Consider the following 19,549-nt stretch of genomic DNA (forward strand, 5'->3'; position numbering starts at 1 on the left):
TATATTCGCCGGTGCTAGTTTGGTCTGAGATGTGCTTCATATTTATTACCCCTTATAGACAATACAAGGTTTTATTCTATGCTTTCAAAACATAACTTTAAATGGAAATGAGCCCCATGTGGTTCTGGGACGATCTGTGTATGAAAAGAGTTGGAACCACTGCCTTACCCTTGCATGATCGTAAGAGGCGACTAATAGGGTCTTAACACTTCGTTTTGCAGTAACTCTGTGATTCCAGCAGGTATGCAAATTTTGATTCCATACCTCATGTTTTTATTTCGATGTAAATGAGATGTTGAACCAAAATTTGTAGTCCTGTTTGGCGCCATATAACCTATACTGTGTTGGTGCGCCGTAAAACCCAAATAAATAAATAAATTAAATGGAAACGGAATCAAGAAATATAAAAACATTTAGTCCAAGAACGGGGATACTTTTCAAGGTTGCCACACAATTCTTAAAAACTGCTCTTGTGATAATCATTAAAGTTTCTTTTAAAACAAAGCACGCAGAGGTCTTTCATAAAGTATAATACACTTATAAAACTAAAAATGATGATGATGATAATTATAATAATATGGGCCGTGTCATGACAAAACCTGTATTACTGACAAAAAAAATCAAAACTTAGATAAAAATATTCATGAAGAACTTTCTTTTACCTTTCAAATCTGAAAATTTGAAGAAATTGTCTTCACTATTTCAGAATTATGCGTATTACCAACTTAACATAATACATTTAAATATTTAGAAACAGATTAAAATGGTTTTACTAAAAATTAACTTAACCATGTACTTTTGGTTTCATCACGGGTCTTTTACCTATACACCTATATATTCTCATGCTGCATGGGTTGCAAAGCCAACACAAATAATATTTATTTGTAAATTACGGCAGAATTTTATTTGTCTTAGAGAACTGAGGAGTTTCTAGATTTTTGCATGAACAAATAAAAAGCAATGAATTTCCAGTTTTCAAACTATTTATCATGCAACAATGATATCACGCACTAACAATGGTGTTCTCATGGAACCGGCCATATATTTTAAAGTAATGTATTTTATTATTCTAACGGGAATAAATTCGATTTTGTCTAAGTGAAGCAAATGTTTTTTTATCAGAACCATTATGCCAAAACGTCAATGTTTAAGAGAGTTCAGTACCAAATTAGTAGCAGTTCATGTTATAACATGTTTAACGTTGTTATGACAATTATTGGTGGTACATGCAATGTGTCATGAATTGATCGATCATTCCTAAAGTCATGCCCTCAAAAACAACACATGTTCATTCTTAACTGCAGACTCACTGCACCTTTTTCAATGTTGTATTATCTGAACTCTATCTCAAGGATAAGTACTGCTGTCAAATACGTTCGTTAATGCTTGACCAATTGTCCATCTCAAGTGTTATTTCGTCATAGTCTTCTTCCTGAAAACGTTCAGGATTGGCAATGTCGATGTTTGAAGTGTAGATAGTTAGCTATACTCTCGCCGATACCTGGCGAATTTTCATGAGTAGCTATCTCCTCGGATCTACTAAAAATAGACCTTTGTTCACCGCACCAAATCATGTTAGGAACGAAGGACGTTTGCGATCTTTGGTCACGTATTCAATAACATTAAAGTTTGAAAACTCTTTGTTTTTTGTTGTTTTTTTTTTTTTGCTCTTTCTTTGTTAAACTAGCACAGAAATTAATGAAACTTTGCACGAATATTCATTCTGTTGCTGGAGACATCTCTGCAAAATTTCGTAAGAATAGATTTGTTCTAAATGTACTTGAATGTTTGCCGTTTCTGACTTTTATATTAATGAATAGGGGTCTCCTGGTTGATATTTGCACTGTTTTGCATTGTGTAGCTTTTTTGTAAAATAAAATGAAAACAAGGTAAATAGAAATATATAGTAGAATAAAATCAGTCTAACTTGAGATATGTATTGATTATTATTTCATTATATTGCATGGAAAATCTTTTGATAGATTACCTCAAACGTTGAGATGTGATATTCTGAAGAACGGTATTATGAAACATATGGCTTATCAGGAAGAAACATTGCATCAACTCAATAATAACTGTCAAGCTTATTTATTACAGATCTGCGGTGGGGGTGGGGGGTGGGGGTGGGGGGAAAGACAGTAGTGTATGACGTTCTCAAGCCGATACATTTCGCTATAATGGGGATATAAATTTTCGGGAAAAAATGTAATGGTATTTAAGAAAAAAAAAGAAGTAATCCGATTTGAAAAAAAAAGTTTTATAAAAAGTGAAAATGAATGACTATTAAAATAAAGTTATAAGTAAGCATTTGCCTTATGTTTCATGTCTACTAGTTTTTTGTTGTTGTTTTTTTTCAAATTGATACCACTGAAAAAAAAAACAATTTACTATGGAATGTAATGATAAGGATACTTATAACAGTGTCAAATGGAATATCTGATAATTAAATACTCACTTCAGATCTCAAATTGAATTTTCGCACGCTGTTTAGTGACAAAGGATTCTGTGGGTTATAGTCTCGCACATTTGAAGTAGAAACGAGAGTATATTGGTTAGATATAATATCACTTCTAGTGATCCTCGTGGCAACCCGGATTAAGAAACTTCAAAGTCTTGTATTTCAAATTTCTTTAATTAGAAGCTTGTAAATGACCACAAAGTTCAGTCTTACAGACTAGTCACCAAAATAAAAAATAAATTACTTGGCCAACAGTGACTAATTTCATGTATTAAAACATACCATATACAAGTAACGTAATTTGTGGCACAAATCTTTTTCTTGGGGTCAATGATCGTACTATTTCTAGCTAAAACTACGGTGCGACATAATTTAAAATGGCACACATTCAAGAGAGTAGATATTCTATCAAAACAAGGCGAATAGACTAACAGACGGTCGGGTGGAAAACAATATGAAATATTCCATGAACAAACTTGTTTTAAAGACATTACATATTTTACTGCAATAAATATTGAAATACTGAAAAATCAGGTGGGTTTTTTTTTTTTTTTTTTTTATTTTATTTTATTTTTGTTTTGTTAGTGTTACTGCAGAAACTGATATATTTTTATTTAGTTATATAAAAGCAAAATTTATTTGTTATGGCAACCGAAATTCAAAAGGAAAAATACACGGTTAAAGTACATTTCGAACAGTCTCCAAATATTTGAATATATTGTTCTAGCTTATTGACATACATCGGTCACGTAACTGATATTAATATACATGACTTTACATTTTTAACAACTTCAAAATGCTTTCATGACATTCTTAACGTCACGTCTCTGAACGCATTTTGGTGACTAACAGAAAAACATTGTAACTCATGAACTTTATTCAAATTTTGAAATGTTTGTATGAAAATTGTTTTGGCTTTTTGTCAATAATGCAAGTTTTATTTCATGGAGCATATACTTTACCGTAAAATGATTGCATGAGTTGCGATTTGGGGAGGCTGCGTTTTCGGACTGTGGCATTCCCTTAGATATTTATCCTTGATTTTATTGGTTTAACACTTTATTACAATTACCTCTCGTATACAGACTCAAGCAAACCGAGTCCTCTATTATTTATCTTGGTTGCGTTCTGTGTTTTCAAAGGATCTGCATATATATTTGATGCTATTGAAATGTGCATGTATTTAAACTGTTTTTATTTATTATATCATCATTAATATATTCAACCCAAGTACGTGAGAATTTTCATGACCCTTCAGTTCAACTGCCCCACATTATGGCCTTATTAATAATTCAGAACTCTTGAGCTAATTAAGTTAACAAACTTATTTGAACCAGTGAACCCATCAGTGGCTTCCTACAGCTTGAAGTTGTATACTAAATTAACCCTCCTTGATTTACTTCCACCATTTGCGGTTCCGTCGGTTCCGCCACCTGTGGCCCTTGCGGTCTGGAGTAATTTTAGTTTAATGTCCCACCCACTTTTGGCAAATTAACCTCAAAGTCCTTAAATTTGAATGTAAAAATGATAAAGGCCGGAATACAATATAAGTTGTCTTGTGAGTGTCTCTCCAAAGGGGTTTAATTATATCAAAACGTGCGTGATGATGTGTTTGAAAGTATTTATCTCATTTCTCAACGATTTATCTAATGCTGTCTCTATTCTGTGTCATTTACATTTTCCCAATTTTGTGTTGACAAATACTACCAGTGCTATGTTATAATTAAAAAGAAAAAAGTGGGTGGGGTAAAGGTAAAATATTTGAAAAATGAAATAAATCACACGACAACCTGTAAAACTGGCTCCAAATGATAACATATGAGCCGCGTCATGAGAAAACCAACATAGTAGGTTTGCGGCCAGCATGGATCCAGACCAGCCTGCGCATCCGCGCAGTCTGGTCAGGATCCATGCTGTTCGCTTTCAAAGCCTATAACAATTAGAGAAACCATTAGCGAACAGCCTGGATCCTGACCAGACTGCGCGCGGATGCGCAGGCTGGTCTGGATCCATGCTGGTCGCAAACCCACTATGTTGGTTTTCTCATGGCACGGCTCAATTATTATGATTGTGATGATGAATATTTAAGTAACGATAAACATATAACTTCACGGTCAAATACTATTCAAATTTATGAAATGTTGTTCTACAAGAAAGTAGTCCTACTACAAGAAAACTAAGAACATGTATTAATTACTATAACTTAATTTTTCCTTGATTAGTAATTACATTTTATATTATGTAATGTTATTATTCTAAGGAATTGTGAGGGATGGTAAAAGGAACTTTAATTAATATCTTAATTTCTTTTGAATTTATCGCCCAAAACGATTTCGATTGATTTCCATTGTAAATTTTAACCAGGTTAGGCCCTAAAACTCGTTTTAAATTTCTATTTTGGCTTTATTTGTTGGCCGATATAAAAGCAAACAGCTGAAGGTGATTGGGTGCGGTAAAAGTATATTCAGGGGGTTATCTTGAAGATTAAAAGTAAAAATACATTCCTAGTATGGTTATAGTTGTAAGAGGCTTTAGAGCTCATTTCTGTTGTTGGTGCTTCAAGGAATAAACGAGAACTCATGCTAGCATGGTACCTAACCGATAGCGAACGAGTCAAAGCTTTGTCAATTGCTTATTGCACATAAAGCAAGATAACAAAACTCCACTGCATTTGTCTGCTGTTTTTTTCTTCTTGTTTTCTTTCATAATATCGGCCGAAAACATTATATTTATATTTACCCCCAAGAGGTCACCAGGGAGGAGAGTTGGAGCGTTTATGCTTTACTATCAGCTCTTGTTTTACCATTCCGTTGAAAGTGTCTATGTGAAAGCCTGTTTACTTATAAAAACAAACAAGCAATAGAAACGTTAAATACCACTTTTTACCCACCAATGATGTTTAAGTCGACTTTATTGTCAACATAGTTTAAGGATACAATATAAAACGTGTAAAAAAACTAGATCTTTGTTTTCAAAAGTAACGTTTTGCCGAAAGTAAGCATTTTGGTATTATAGGGTTAACCTAAGAAAAGCAATTTGGTAACAAAGTATAATATTTCATTACCACATGGAATTACTTACAAGTTCTGTGTTCCGAGTCTACCAGGCGGGCTTAAATAACATAAAGGAATTATAAAAATAATGTGACATATACCGGAACTGAAACAACATACCGAGAAAAGAGTAGTGAAGTTCCGACACTATTTGTTCGTTCGTTAAATACATCTATATACATTTTTGTTTACGAAGTTATGGCGATGCACGAGAATGAAACAACACAGTATATATATTTGACCTTTTTCTCATTAAACTAAAAGTGTATGAAAGGCCTGTCATGATTTTTATTCTAAATTTGAAATAAATTTATGTCTTACGTCTATGCCATTTTCAATCTTTGACACCGTTCCTGAAAAAGGAATTAGATTCTTCGGTAATTAGCAAACTGATTACATTTCTAAATAGAAAGATAATTTAGAGCTTCTTAAAATACAATAGGGTTATTATAATAGTAGCTCGATCTGTGATGCTGTATTCGGCTGGAGTGGATTTTGCCAGATCGGATCTCACGAGGCACGCAAGCACCGAGAGTGATCCGACCTTACAAAATCCACGAGAGCCGAATACAAAATCCCAGATCTAGCTTCTGTTATAATGAGCTTGTTATTATATCCCGCCACCTCTTTGTTTGTTGGTTTGTTATCGAACGAAATTTTCAATGTTTATCGATGTTAAAATAGAACTGAATGACGTTTTTATGTGCGCTATTCATAGAACTGTGACAGATCATGCATTTTAAATGAAAGTAGTCCGGCAACATACAATACAAAAGGTACAATACAAAATTTGTTTCTGCCTGTCCATATTTACTTGTGCAATACAAGCCGAATTTTTGACAAAATTTATATAGGTATGTACCTAATTTCGTGAAAATTTCGTTATGCATTTTATAAGCTATCGAGGGGTCCGCTTCTTTTCCTAAGCTTGAGCTACTTAGCTATAACATTTAGTGACATTGCAACAAAGTAGATAAGAACGTGTGCATTCTCCACATTGCCTCTATACAAATACCAAGTTTTTATTAAAATCATCTCATACTTGTAACGTAGTAACAGACGAGGGAGGCGGTGTGGGGGCGGTTCGAGACGGGCAGCGCGGTGCTAACCACAAGTTCCATCCAGCAAACCACTTGTTAAATATAAAATCGAAGAATATTAAACTGGTTAACTGCAAGCTGATCATATAGTCAAGAACCGTCCATGGAAACAAATATGGTATATGACGCATGCAATGAAATGCGTGTTTGTTGTTTCAGCAGTTTAAATGCAACGCAATTTCTTGACCTTGCATTATACGATGACGACCAACAGAGGTATAGTTGATAATCTATGTAGCGATAAAATCTGTATTAATTAGCATAATGTTTCTTCTTATTATTACTGCAATATACCACAAAACGGACTTAAATCGAATTCATATCTTAATTGGCACTATATAACTGGACCAAGTTTGACAGGAATCCGACAGTCAATTTTTCATTTTTTTGACAAACATTTAGTTGAACAAAAGCTTTTTACGGACGAAGACACAATGGTAGTCACAATAGCTATATTATAAAGAACGGAAACATCTATTTATCTTATAATCTCAAATGTCCATTACTAGATTAAAACATGTTGGTGAAGTCGCAGTATATTACAGTGAGTTCAAAGAATGTCATAGAATACACATTCTTCGTCAGAACAACAAATTGATAATAGCTAATACGTCAATATATATATATATATAAATAAACAATACAATACGACAAACAATTTTTTCTTTTTCTGCGCGTAATACGGGCCAAAATATTTCTTTTTGTTTTTGTTGCTAACCATCCGATAATGACAGATCCTCTGTTTTTCAAAGATATAATCCTTCAAATAACCAACAAATATTTTACAAAAAGCTTTGATCTTATATATCAGTTATTGAAAATTTGAGATTTTTATTTGTGTTCGCATAGAATGACAACTCTTGCATCGGTGCCGGTATCTACAAGACTTTGTATACTTCCCTTGTGCTATCACAATTGATTTGAAAATGACAACGGGCTTAGACACAGTATGATTATTTTGTTCACAATAAATACAATTAGGGTTCACACGTCTGTGTATGATCTACCTTCCCTCCACTGCTCTAGATGTCTTTGCAGTCTATTAGAAAGAAAATAAAAACATTTTTAGCGGTTTGAAAATGAAATGAAGAATCACTCAGAATTTTATAGGGAATATACTACATTTTTGCTGGTAAAAATTGTCGCAATTATTGACATATGTGTTGTAATATTAGTACATAACAGGTAGGATCAGTAAATGCGTACTAATATTGATCCTATAATATACCTGATTTGCGGTTCCAAACAACGATTTGCATTTGTAGCCTACCATTTTAAGTGATTCGTATTGCATACAATGTATCCAATATCGGACAATGCAACAATTTTTGTTCGAATCTCTGCGTTAGCTAACCGGCAAATATCGTTGACTTAACGGCTCTTTTAATATGATCTTTCGAATGGGTGCTCGTTCAAATGTACAGAAAAAAATAGCTAACCTGCATGTCATTTACTCTTTAGAAAATAGTTTAAAAATCACCAAAAAATACAAGTCTTTTTTAAAAATAAACGTACAATTAGATCTAAATATTGCACATAACATATCTAAATTTCAAAAATATGGAAATTTAAATCCGCATCTAATTTTAACAGTTACAAGATACGCATGAAAATTGAGTTTTAGAGAACGACTGATCGCACATTAACACAATAAAAAAGTGTAGATTTATTTTATTTTTTTTCTAGAAAATGGTTTAATATCTTACAATTGTTTTTTTTCTATAGGGCATAACGACGGCGTTATTTGTTTTTCCTTACATTTTCTTCCCTCGTGTACTTTTGCGCTAGTTTATTAATTAGTCTATATACATATTGTAGCGTATTTGTGTGACATTTCAAAAAGTTAAATGAGCAAGTTTTAATAAGACTATTGTTTGATTTTGTTGACCTTTTATAATATTATCAACAACATAGTATTCTAAGCGTATGGTAAATATCAAGAACATGTTTTAGTAATTTTTCGATATTGGTAAAATAACAAAATTAATGGCGTGTTGGCTTACTTGTTCAGAATATCGCCTTATTATTCATCTTTACGTTATTAGACCATTTGCGCATATCATATGAAATAGGTAAAGTATACAAGGCACAACAGAGCCATTCTGAGAAAATCAGGGAAAATACCAGAATACACGGCTAATATTTGATCGGTTTAAAGAACAGGGCCAAATCGGAGAACCTCTTCCGTTGAATTTGATAATAGCGCCATTTTGTTAATTGTAGAATCTAAAAATTGACAACAGTTAACGGGTTTTGGATGAACGCATACGAATACATTTAAGATATTAGACCCGTAATAGAGTATTTTGAAGAGTATTCAATTCCTATCATAAACCTACTTTGACTGAAATTTTTCAAGGGAAGTGGCGGGTGGGGGATAGGTTCAAGCCCCACTGGAACCTTTTTTTTCCCCCTTATTTTCCTTTTTTCTAATAAGTGTTTTTACCTTTTTCAAGACTTATTATTGATTTATTGTACAAAAGTAGGAATTTTTCGTTTGATTTCCTGCTATTTAAAGTAATTTTACCTCTGAAACAGAATAGGGCAGAGTTAGACATCTTTAAAAATACTGAGTTACATGCGGTAAAAGTTCTCTATTTTGCCTTTACTCTTTAGATTACATATTGTGGAAGAAATGTAGGTAGATTTTACTTCTGCCCCAAGGTTACTTATGAATGAAGTGAGCAAAATTTAGTCACAGTCACAGAGGACTCGACCTAATTTTTCACTGTTGGGAGTTAGAATTCTGTCTCATTAAATCCGTTTACTTGCGGCCCCCTAGAAACAATGATATTGACAGTTTTATTTTGTGTTTTATTATTGTTTGCTAATAGTTTGATGTTTCTTTTCTTCACAAGAAATGGTATAATAAATCTCTGCAAACGTTTTGGACAGTAGCCATCACTTTGAAATTTGTTTCTACTTGAGCTTCAGGAAGTACTATTAGCATAGTATATGTTGTTTCGAATACCTCGCATGATAGTACCGTAGAGGGATCGATCCCGATTTTCGTCGCTTCGCGATCGATTCCCTATAAATTTTACAAAATTTATATTTAAAAAATGCACGGTAAAAGTTGTTAAAAATTGCAACAAAGTACAAAACACGGTCAACTTTAAGAATATACCAAGCAAATGCCATTTTTAAACATGACTTTTAGGGGTCGAATACCTTAAAAATAATTACTTCTTTTAAATTCCTTTCCAAAAAGGCCTGAACTTTAATACTTAGAACATAAATCTTTGATGAACAGAAAGCTTATAAAACAAGCAATTCATTATTTAATGTTGACTGTCATTTCGAAATGGATTAATTATGAAAATTTAACTACTGTTTTTCTAAAAGTTTTGAACATCACACTGCCGCTATTGAAATTAAATGTCATTTAAAACACTTATTCATTTAACCCGATCTCGCCATTATTGATTACGGCAAACTTTCATTTTATCGGCTGAATAATGCAGTGATTTATTCGAGACGATTAATTACCGGACGGTGTCAGAATAATTTGTTTGTTTGATATATTGATAACGTTACACGTTAAGCACAGATAGTTTTTGACTCCCTTTCCATGCTACCATTGCTATAATTATTGTTGAACTGCTGTTTATAATAGGATTTGGGTCACTTGTGGCTAATTTGGGTTCATTATGTTGATAGCTGGATCCCAGCATCACACACTATGTCATATACAACAGTTAAAGGGAACCAGATATTTGGTAGAGCAAGAACTCGTTGTAAATACTATGTATAGATTTGGACCAATCAGAACACGTTCTATAAATAGCACCAACCAAAGCTCACATCTGCTAGGGTATAATAGGTAGATGGATGACAGAGAGATCATTCGGAATCTAGCGATCGAAGAAGACACATCGTGGATTCAACTAAGAATTTATCCCAGTACCTTGATAAGGAAGTTATTGCAACTACAATGTCAGGGCGGATAAATTATTAAAAAGAAAAAGTTTGAAGTTCGTAGACTAAAGAAGAGTTGCAGAATTTCAACAAGGTTTCGAGCTATAGGGCCAGCGCACAGGAGTTTTACCTTAAGGATAGTTGAATGCTATAGACGATAGCATATATAGGCTGAGCATCGGGAAGCAGAGACAGAGACCCAGAGTTTGGTAATCTACTGAGATAGTAGGAGAGTTCCAGCTTATAGACGGTTCAGCGTTATTGGCGAAGTACAGCCAAGGCATAGGGGATATACCTATATGTTAGTTGAATGTTACATGTGATAACATACAGGCGCTGAGCATCCAGGAGTCAGGGCAATCATATAGAGTTTTAACTTCAATTTAGAGGACAGAGGCCGAGCATCTATGCGATAGGACTCGTATGTTGTTGATTCAAAGACATTGTCTGACAGGAACTTCAACAAAAAGACCAGTCAAGTATGGAGTCTCCAACCTATAGGAGTTTGAATTAATTATTATTAATCGAAGATTGTTAGTTCGAAACATTTAGTGATTTGCCTGATCCCTGAAATTGTCTCGCTCATAATTTAAATCATTTACGAATCACTGGTACACGAATCATTTAGGAAAGGTAGCCAGAGGAAAATTCTATTTATGAGATATTTGGTCTCACCAGCTATACGTTTTAACAAAGGACATTCTATTTCGTTTGTCAGCTAGTCTAAGACATAGTCACCTTAGCGATAGGACCCATTCATTGTTCAATATACTAAAGGCGTAGGCACTTCCCTGGGTCATATAACTCGTATATTGACAGACGGCTAGAAAATCCCCTAAAGATTTTCTAGCAGGCTAGGCGTCTGGTTACCGGACGGCTAGACACTTTCTTGTTTGACGTTTTGCGCGTCAAAATCAAAAAGAGAAAGAATATAGCGATAAAAATTTAGAGTGGAAGAAACTAAAAATAACTTTGGTGATATAAAACGTTAAAACTTGAGTTTGCAGGATAACTAGGGCGAGACATGTGCAAGGCTGCAAACTGCATGAATTATTTTAAGTCCAATATTACGTTCTTTTTGCGGGTAAGAACCGTCTAAATTACATTCTGTGTCACGTACCTATATTAAAATTCCGCTGGAAATTCTTACATCTTTTCTTTTTTTTTTTTAAAGAAAAGAATTTCGCGCTTTATTTTCCTATACTGGATATCATATTTTTATGTAGTGCCAATCCGTTTGTTATTCATAGGCTAACATAACTATGATACTGTAAATAGCAAGATTAGAGTCTTCTAACCGTTTCAAGAGGGGTTTACACAGACCTTAGCCAAGAATTTAGTGGCTAAATACCTGTTTCGGTAATATTTTCACTTCTATTTACTTACCCAAACACCGTTTCAAAATGGAGTCCTCGGGCAGAAAAAAATTGACACATCACGATGAAGTGAAAAAACGAGTTTTACCCGGCTCAGGTAGCACATATATGGTCCAATTTAAGGTCACACCAAGACCCCCACTTAGGCAGACCAATCTTTTACAAAGAAATGGATTCATGTCGGCAGATAAAAGTCTCAGTGAGTTATGAATGCTGTGGTTGTCTGACCGGCATGCTTCATGTCTGAATCATGATCATCCTTACCCATGATGACGCATGGATTCCACCATTTCTGTGACTAGATAAATGAATTTTGGTTCGAACTCTATTGTATCGGTAATTTAGACATAATTTGTTGGACACTAACATTTATTTTCTGGGATCGAACAACTTTCTGGGTAGATTTAGGAGATATCGTGTTTGTATTCAAATCTGTTGTATTTTCAGCACTGATAAGACAGAGATCGGGTGGGCAGACGCTGAGCGTCCATGTTTTTTTTGTAAACAGTGATGTTTTTCTAACGCCTTAAACTTCCTTAAAACTCAAATTGTATCAATAATTTTTTGATCAATGGAAAGGTTATAAAACAAGCAATTTATTAAATTACTTTTAATTATCATTTCTAAGTAAAATGGATTAATTATGAACGCTTAACTTACAGTGTTTTTCTAAAAGTTTTGGACATCGCTATGCCGCTATTAAAACCATATGTCATTTAAAATGGTAATCCATTTTATAAAGATAATTGCATAAGAAAATATGAAAATCGTAAGCATTTCAAAACTTTTTGAATTTTCAAAATCCTTAAATAAATGAAGAAGTTATTAAAAATTAAAAGGCAGTGGCTAGAGAACCGGAATTGGTTCCCTAGACAGCCAACTTATTCGTCCGGAACCGGTTCTCTAGCCAAAGTACCGTGCATAGACTAGGGAACCGGAATTTTATTTCTATGCATAAAGCCGCCGAAATTCACTCTGTCTCTTTTGGTAAGTATCATGCATGTTATTATCTTGATTAATTTTACCATTTCAGCAAGCCATGTCCTTTCATTTATTTGTGTTTACTGTGTCTCCAAAAGTGTACTCGCCGCATACTGGTCGCCTTATTGGAATGATAAAATAAACTAGTACGAATGAATGCGGAAGTCGTCGGCATTGGAGCAAGCCGAAATAAATTTGAAATGTAAACTTAAAAGGAACAATAAAATAAAAGAAACAATTAAAACAAATTAACCCTTTCGCTGCCAACGGAAAATTCAAAAGATGCCAAAGTGACGTCGATGACGTCGAAAACCGTTAGAGAATCTTGACGTCAGCGATTATGTTCATGCTAATTGATGCTTTAATTGAATTGTTTTACATTGCGATTATAATTAGGGGTTTTTGTCAGTAAATGAAATTTTCTTAAATCCGATCATATACAGGTTATTTGTTTGTGCGAGATTAAAGTATCTTTCACGAGTGAACACCGAATACAATATTTTCATGAGTGGTTTACCCACAGGTGAAAATATAAGATATGGCGTCCATGAGTGAAAGATATTTAGATACTACATGTAAAAACAAAGAAATTTTCTTTTTATTTCTGTTTTGACTAACTTTACCCATTTTATAGTTTCTTACAAGTGAAAAATATCTTCAGTATTTAATATTTTTCACTGTGAAAATACCAGCTATATTTCACTCTAACATTTCGATAAATCACTGAAAAACATTTAATAAGACAGGTAATTATATATGTTTAGAGCTAAAATGAATACTTTGGCAATACACTGTACTTGTTTCTCGGGTCGTGGGTTCGTTCTTGGGTAAATCACATATATAACTGTAAGCTTCAACATGCATATTCTGATCACTCTTAATTAGGGATAAGAACAGACAATTTTTCTCTTTTGTGAAACATCCGAGGACATAAAACTATGAAAACACTTTATTATGATGTTACATATGACAATTTACAGAAGACAGAACATGCGCGAATGCCGAGAACTGTTGGATAACCCGTGAAACAAGATATTTTACGCTGTGAAAAAATATATATATTTCGTCTGTATATTTGGCGGATAAGAAACAAAAACAAAGACTTCTCGTTTGCAGTACATCGTAAGCTGATCGGATTTTACGTTCGATATATGACAAACAAATTTTAAAATTGATAATCGCTGTGGCAGCATTATGATTTACATAGACAAATTGCCACACTTGATCCTTCCTAATACGAATACTCCTGAAACTCATTCAAAATATATCCGCTGCTTTGTGGATGTTTACAACTTTGAGCAAGATAATTAATTACCCCTTAAATCTCCTTATGAGTTGTGCATGATTTGAAAATATTTGAGCGTTTTTCTTCAAACCAATTTTAACCGATTCAATTTTGTCTTAATATTTTGCTTTTATTTTTCTTTTGCCTCAAAGGGACAGCCTCAAGACGAACAGATAGCAAACGTTCACTATTGTATACATATTGGATATGTATACATATTGGATATGAAACGTCACAAATCATTAGTATTTCAAGTTTGATATAAAACTACGTGCAGCTAATTTATTCTGCTTTACATCACATTGACTGACTACCGCTTTAGGGTGCTTTTAAGGTCGCTGACTTCAAATCACTTGCCCCTCATCGATGTGGGTTCGAGCCTCACTCGGGGCGTTGAATTCTTCATGTGAGGAAGCCATCCAGCTGGCTTACGGAAGGTCGGTGGTTCTACCCAGGTGCCCGCTCGTGATGAAATAATGCACGGAGGGGCACCTGGGGTCTTCCTCCACCATTAAAGCTGGAAAGTCGCCATATGACCTATCATGTGTCGGTGCGACGTTAAATCCAACAAAAAACAAAAAAAAAAAAAAAAAAAAACCCCAACATATTGAAGACAATTATAGTTATGCCTCTGACTATGTAATTATTGTAATTTGCAACAACAGCTCCATTACAATCATTGTCAACATAATATTAGACATTCTTAACTAAATAAAAAATATCAACAACGGTAGTTACTTTCAACATACATGGAACTGAAACTGAACTATTTATGCAATTTTTCAGAAGCGATTTAGTTACATGTGGTTTTAAATTAATAAAATATATGTTGATGTTTTTATGGATTTACCGATATTTTTTCACGAGCATTTTAGTATCATACGGTGTTTCTTTACCAGTTTCCCCTCGATCTTCAGCCGATCACCACAGGGAGCCGTGATATGTCTCGCCCAGGATCCGAGCTCCTGAATATGAATATATAGCTTCCCGGCGAGCATAACATAAAGTAAATACATTTCATTGTACTTGTCTTTAAAAGTAGATATGGCATTATTTCTTTTAATTATTTTATTACGATTTCTTTACATAAACCTGAAAAGAAGAGCTTAAACGCTGTCATGTTACAATAAATGATAATCGAGAGAGTTTTAGCCAAATTTATAGGGAATCGATCCTACCGATTTTCGTCGCTTTGAAGTCTGGATCGATCCCTCTACAGTAGCATGCGATATACCGAATGTGATATATACTATCGAATTGAAAAAATCTGTGCTTCCGGCACGTGCACAGAGCGTCTGACTTCGGACTTTGGAAGAATACGCTTTTTCCTTGTGACATAACTTGCGTCTTGCACATCAGTACAAATATGGGCAGTGTTGTTTTTTATTCCAAAATCTACCTTTAAATTGATAGGGAATCGATCCTGCGCGAAACGACGAAAATCGGGATCGATCCCTCTACGGTAACATTCGATATACCGGATGACATATTTATTATCGAAAATGTGTCCTTCAATTTCTCATTAAACAATCGAGCATTTTCATCATTTGTTTTTCAATGGTTGAAAGTGCGGATAGAAATATGTAACTCTCGGGTAACTGTTTTGCGGTAATGCGGCCCGCTTGAAGATGCGAATGAAAATATATGGCTCTCGGGTAACTGTTTAGGCGGTATCAAGGCTCCGAGAGTCATAAATTTCAATCCACACCAACTAATGGTAGATTCTTCTTCCTGCATACCGTATTCTTCAATTAAATATAACAAATGATTTCCTTTTAAGTACTATTTCATCATAGTAGCGTATGAATTTACGCATTCATTCATAAATTACAGTATGTGAGTCATCTTAAACCCCGAGGGTAAGTTCACATCGGAGCTCTAGGGAAGGGTAGGCTGTTGTGTAAATGATACTTACCCCACCAGTAAAGTAACTGACCAATCAAAAATTGCGCCGTGGAAGTATGTAAGACTTTTTTCCCTGCACACTGAGCGCTGTGATAAAAGCAAGGAACCAGTAAACCCTACCTCGCCATGGAGTTTGCGGAGTTCAGGTCTTCAGCAGGGAAGATACGATGGTGTATTAACTTATACCGTTCAAGTGGGTTATCGAGTACAGTGTCAGTCTCTACTCTACCCTAGAGCTTCGATGTGAACTTACCCCGAAGTGTATGACGAGTTTTTCTAGCACCGGCAAACCTGTCTGGTATGCAAGAAGGTTTTTTCCAACACCGACAAAAACACGGGAAAATCCTGTCCAGCATGCAAGAAAAGGCAAATTGCGTTGCGCATATCATGTGTGACTTCTCTAATTTTAAAAAATAAAAGTTTACGTACTGAGGTGTTACAATGTAACTATAATGTGAGCCTAAAAATCTACTTTTTACTCTTAACTCGGCTTTCCCTCTACTATGGAAACACGTGTGCAACTAAAAATGTGAACGTTACTTTTCTATATTTCAAAAAGAGCCATGAAAGTGAAATGAATCACAAAAAAAATAAAACAAACAAACAATACATTGTACGATAAAGATGAATGTAGAAACTGTGTTCCGTCGTTCATTTAAAAAAAACAACAACAACATAAGTTTGAAAATATCCTAATTATCCTAATAGTATTCAATATCTAAACACACCATAGTTTAATTAAAAGTTCTTTTGTTTTCATATCGACATCGTTTCAAATATTATAGGTAAAACTATATTTTTATGTGTTTGTCTGTACTTGAGTGCGCGTTGTATGCGTTGTTTGATTTCATTTTTTTCAACACCGGCAATGATTATAATATCTTTATAAACTAATTACAACACACACATTTATATATATTTAGTATTATTTACATACTTCATTGGATGTCTAGTGTATTTTTATCACATCGGTACCGTACGGGGAATGTCTCGAACAGTCGCACACTTATTTATACAGTTCAAATTATTTGAATATTGATTCAGTCTCCTTCGAGATATGAAGTATAATCATATTATATTAAAAATGAAATAAAATGTTGTTTGGTTTTTAAAGTCAGATCGACATAATTGTATGTCATGTGGCGACTCTCTAGAACCGTTGACCTTCCGTTTGCCAGCCGGATGCTTCCTCACATATAATAATTCAACACCCTAACGAACCAGCGACGGTGAAGGTCAAGTGATTCGAAGTCAGTGACCTTTATCACTCTGCCAATGAGACCCCTAAACACAATTCAATGGGGTCTAACTGTAAACATTCTCTAGATTCAGATTAATGTAAACATTACTCAAGCTGAAGGCACCTTAACAATAAAATCTTGCAAAGTATTACTTTATTTCAGGATCACAATTATTTTTTATATCTGTAAAATATTCATCACGATTTTATGAAGATATAGGTTACAAGTTTGTTAAACTGTCGAGACATTTCAAAGGCAGTGCACGACACTTGGAAGTTCCTTACACAGAGCGTGAAAAGGACTTTTTCAGTAAAATATTTTATGCCTCCAGTTTGATTCAATAGAACTTTGTTCGACTTTTTATTAGGAAATATCTTAGTTTTTAAATGGTTTGCTAGGCTGAACAAGTACTATCAACATAATATTTAGTAATTTGTTCAATGTATTTCGATTTACTGAATAAAAAACATTTCAATTGAATATTTCTTCTCGCAAAACGTGCGTTGTAGTCATTTTATCACGTTTCTTCGGTCAGTCGTACAACACCCAAACCAACGATAGGTATTTATTATTTCGGCGGGAAGTTTTGATACGTTAACGTCTTTAAAGTGACGTCAGCTCAAAAATGACGTCATAATATGCCAGTAAGATTGTTATGTTTTCATTTCCATAGAGACAATAGTATGTATATCTGCTTGGAAAATAATAACACTGACATCAAATAAACGGGGTAAATGTTCAGTTTAGATCGGCCCAAATCGGCCCTTGGCACTCAACGTAGTAAACAACATCGGCCCAAAATCGGCCCTTGGCACAGAAGTGGTTAAGTAATTTCTGTTAATTTGTATTGATCACACGTATATCTTTGAACGTGAAATGCCGAGGTGTTACAAACCAGTATAATGACTGTATTTAAGTGATCAAAGAATCTGCAGGAAGTTTTTAATGGGAATTAAATTAGTTTGCAATTTAAACATAGTACATGTTTAAAGCAAATATAACATTAAAAAAAAAGGGAAGTAGTTCGTACTAGTTTATATCATTCCAATATGGCGGACACGGTATGTGGCAGTATACTTTTGGAGACAGTAAAAGCAGATAAATGCAACGGCATAGTAAAATTAATGGGCCAAAATTAATTAAGATAATAATATGTATGACAGTTACCAAATAAGAAAACAAGTGGATTTCGGCAGCATTATGCATAGAGTGACTATCATAGACATAAAATTCCGGTTCCCTAGCCTATGCGTGGTATTTTGCTTAGAGAACCGGTTCCAAACGAGTAAGTTCATTGTCTAGGGAAATGATTCCGGTTCTCTAGCCACTGCCAAATTAAAAATTCCGATCCCATACATAAACAATGTAAAAACAATTGTTTTGCCAACCACCAGATAAACAGGTGTTAATGCGTGACGTCACGGCGATCTCGCCTATTTGAACTCAGAAAATTGCAATGGCTACGGATCCAGTAACCAGATCTGTAGGTCTACCTTACAGGGGCTGTCCAGAGGTCATTTTGAAAATGATAATTTCATAGAGGATCTATTTTAAATGTCATATAAGTAGTTAAAATAAGTATTTATAATTCTTTGATCCCTAGACAAGCACAGAACTTTGCTAATTAGATAAATTATTATAAATAGTTATTAGCATGCTGTCAATGGAAGCTAGCTTGGGAAGCCATTGATGATATTTGTGCTTTGTTAGAAGAAAACATGCCTGATATCTGTGCATTAAAAGATCCTAATTAATTTCAATATTTTGAGCTAATTAGTGTTATTTGGCATTCATAGAGTTTATGAATCTGATATTATTAACGCCTGGGAAAATCTTAAAGAGTTTCCATGTCACTAATTATTTATTTTCTATAAATAGTCTAATTAATGTGATCATATTATCACTTGTTTGAAACGAAAACAAGGCAATGCTGCCAAAAATTCAGCAATTTTCATAGATCACTATGTCTGCATTAATATAACATCTTACAATTTGAATCTTGATCTATAGCTGTGACGCACATTTAAGTTTATTCTGACATATTTAAAAGTTGTTACAACTTGCTGGAAAAGCTATGGGAATGTACAAACTGGTATTTGTCTATGGCCCGAAAATGTTCAGAAACCTTTGTAAGTACACGATTCCGATCTGTCTTTTCCATGAAAATTCTGTTTCTTTTTTTGGCCATGGATTATTGCTTTCAGAAGTTATCATTCTTTATCATACGCCTGT

The 19,549-nt window shown here is 34.1% G+C and overlaps 1 protein-coding gene across 3 annotated transcripts in view; it reads left to right on the forward strand.

Moving 5' to 3' along the window:
• The first annotated feature begins 11,920 nt into the window (after positions 1-11,920).
• Positions 11,921-19,549, forward strand: part of LOC123536592 (transmembrane protein 41B-like) — a 31,759-nt gene continuing 24,130 nt past the window's right edge. Inside the window, exon 1 of one of the 3 annotated variants that reach the window (XM_045319915.2) lies at positions 11,921-12,002. In XM_045319915.2, coding sequence (XP_045175850.2) covers positions 11,933-12,002 — 70 coding nt within the window. In that variant the 5' untranslated portion in view covers positions 11,921-11,932. Of the gene's footprint in view, positions 12,105-19,549 lie in introns of all 3 variants that reach the window. The other 2 variants (XM_053529040.1, XM_053529039.1) reach the window with 2 other exon arrangements.

Source organism: Mercenaria mercenaria, chromosome 17 (genome assembly GCF_021730395.1).
Source record: "Mercenaria mercenaria strain notata chromosome 17, MADL_Memer_1, whole genome shotgun sequence".
Taxonomy (NCBI): Eukaryota; Metazoa; Mollusca; class Bivalvia; order Venerida; family Veneridae; genus Mercenaria; species Mercenaria mercenaria.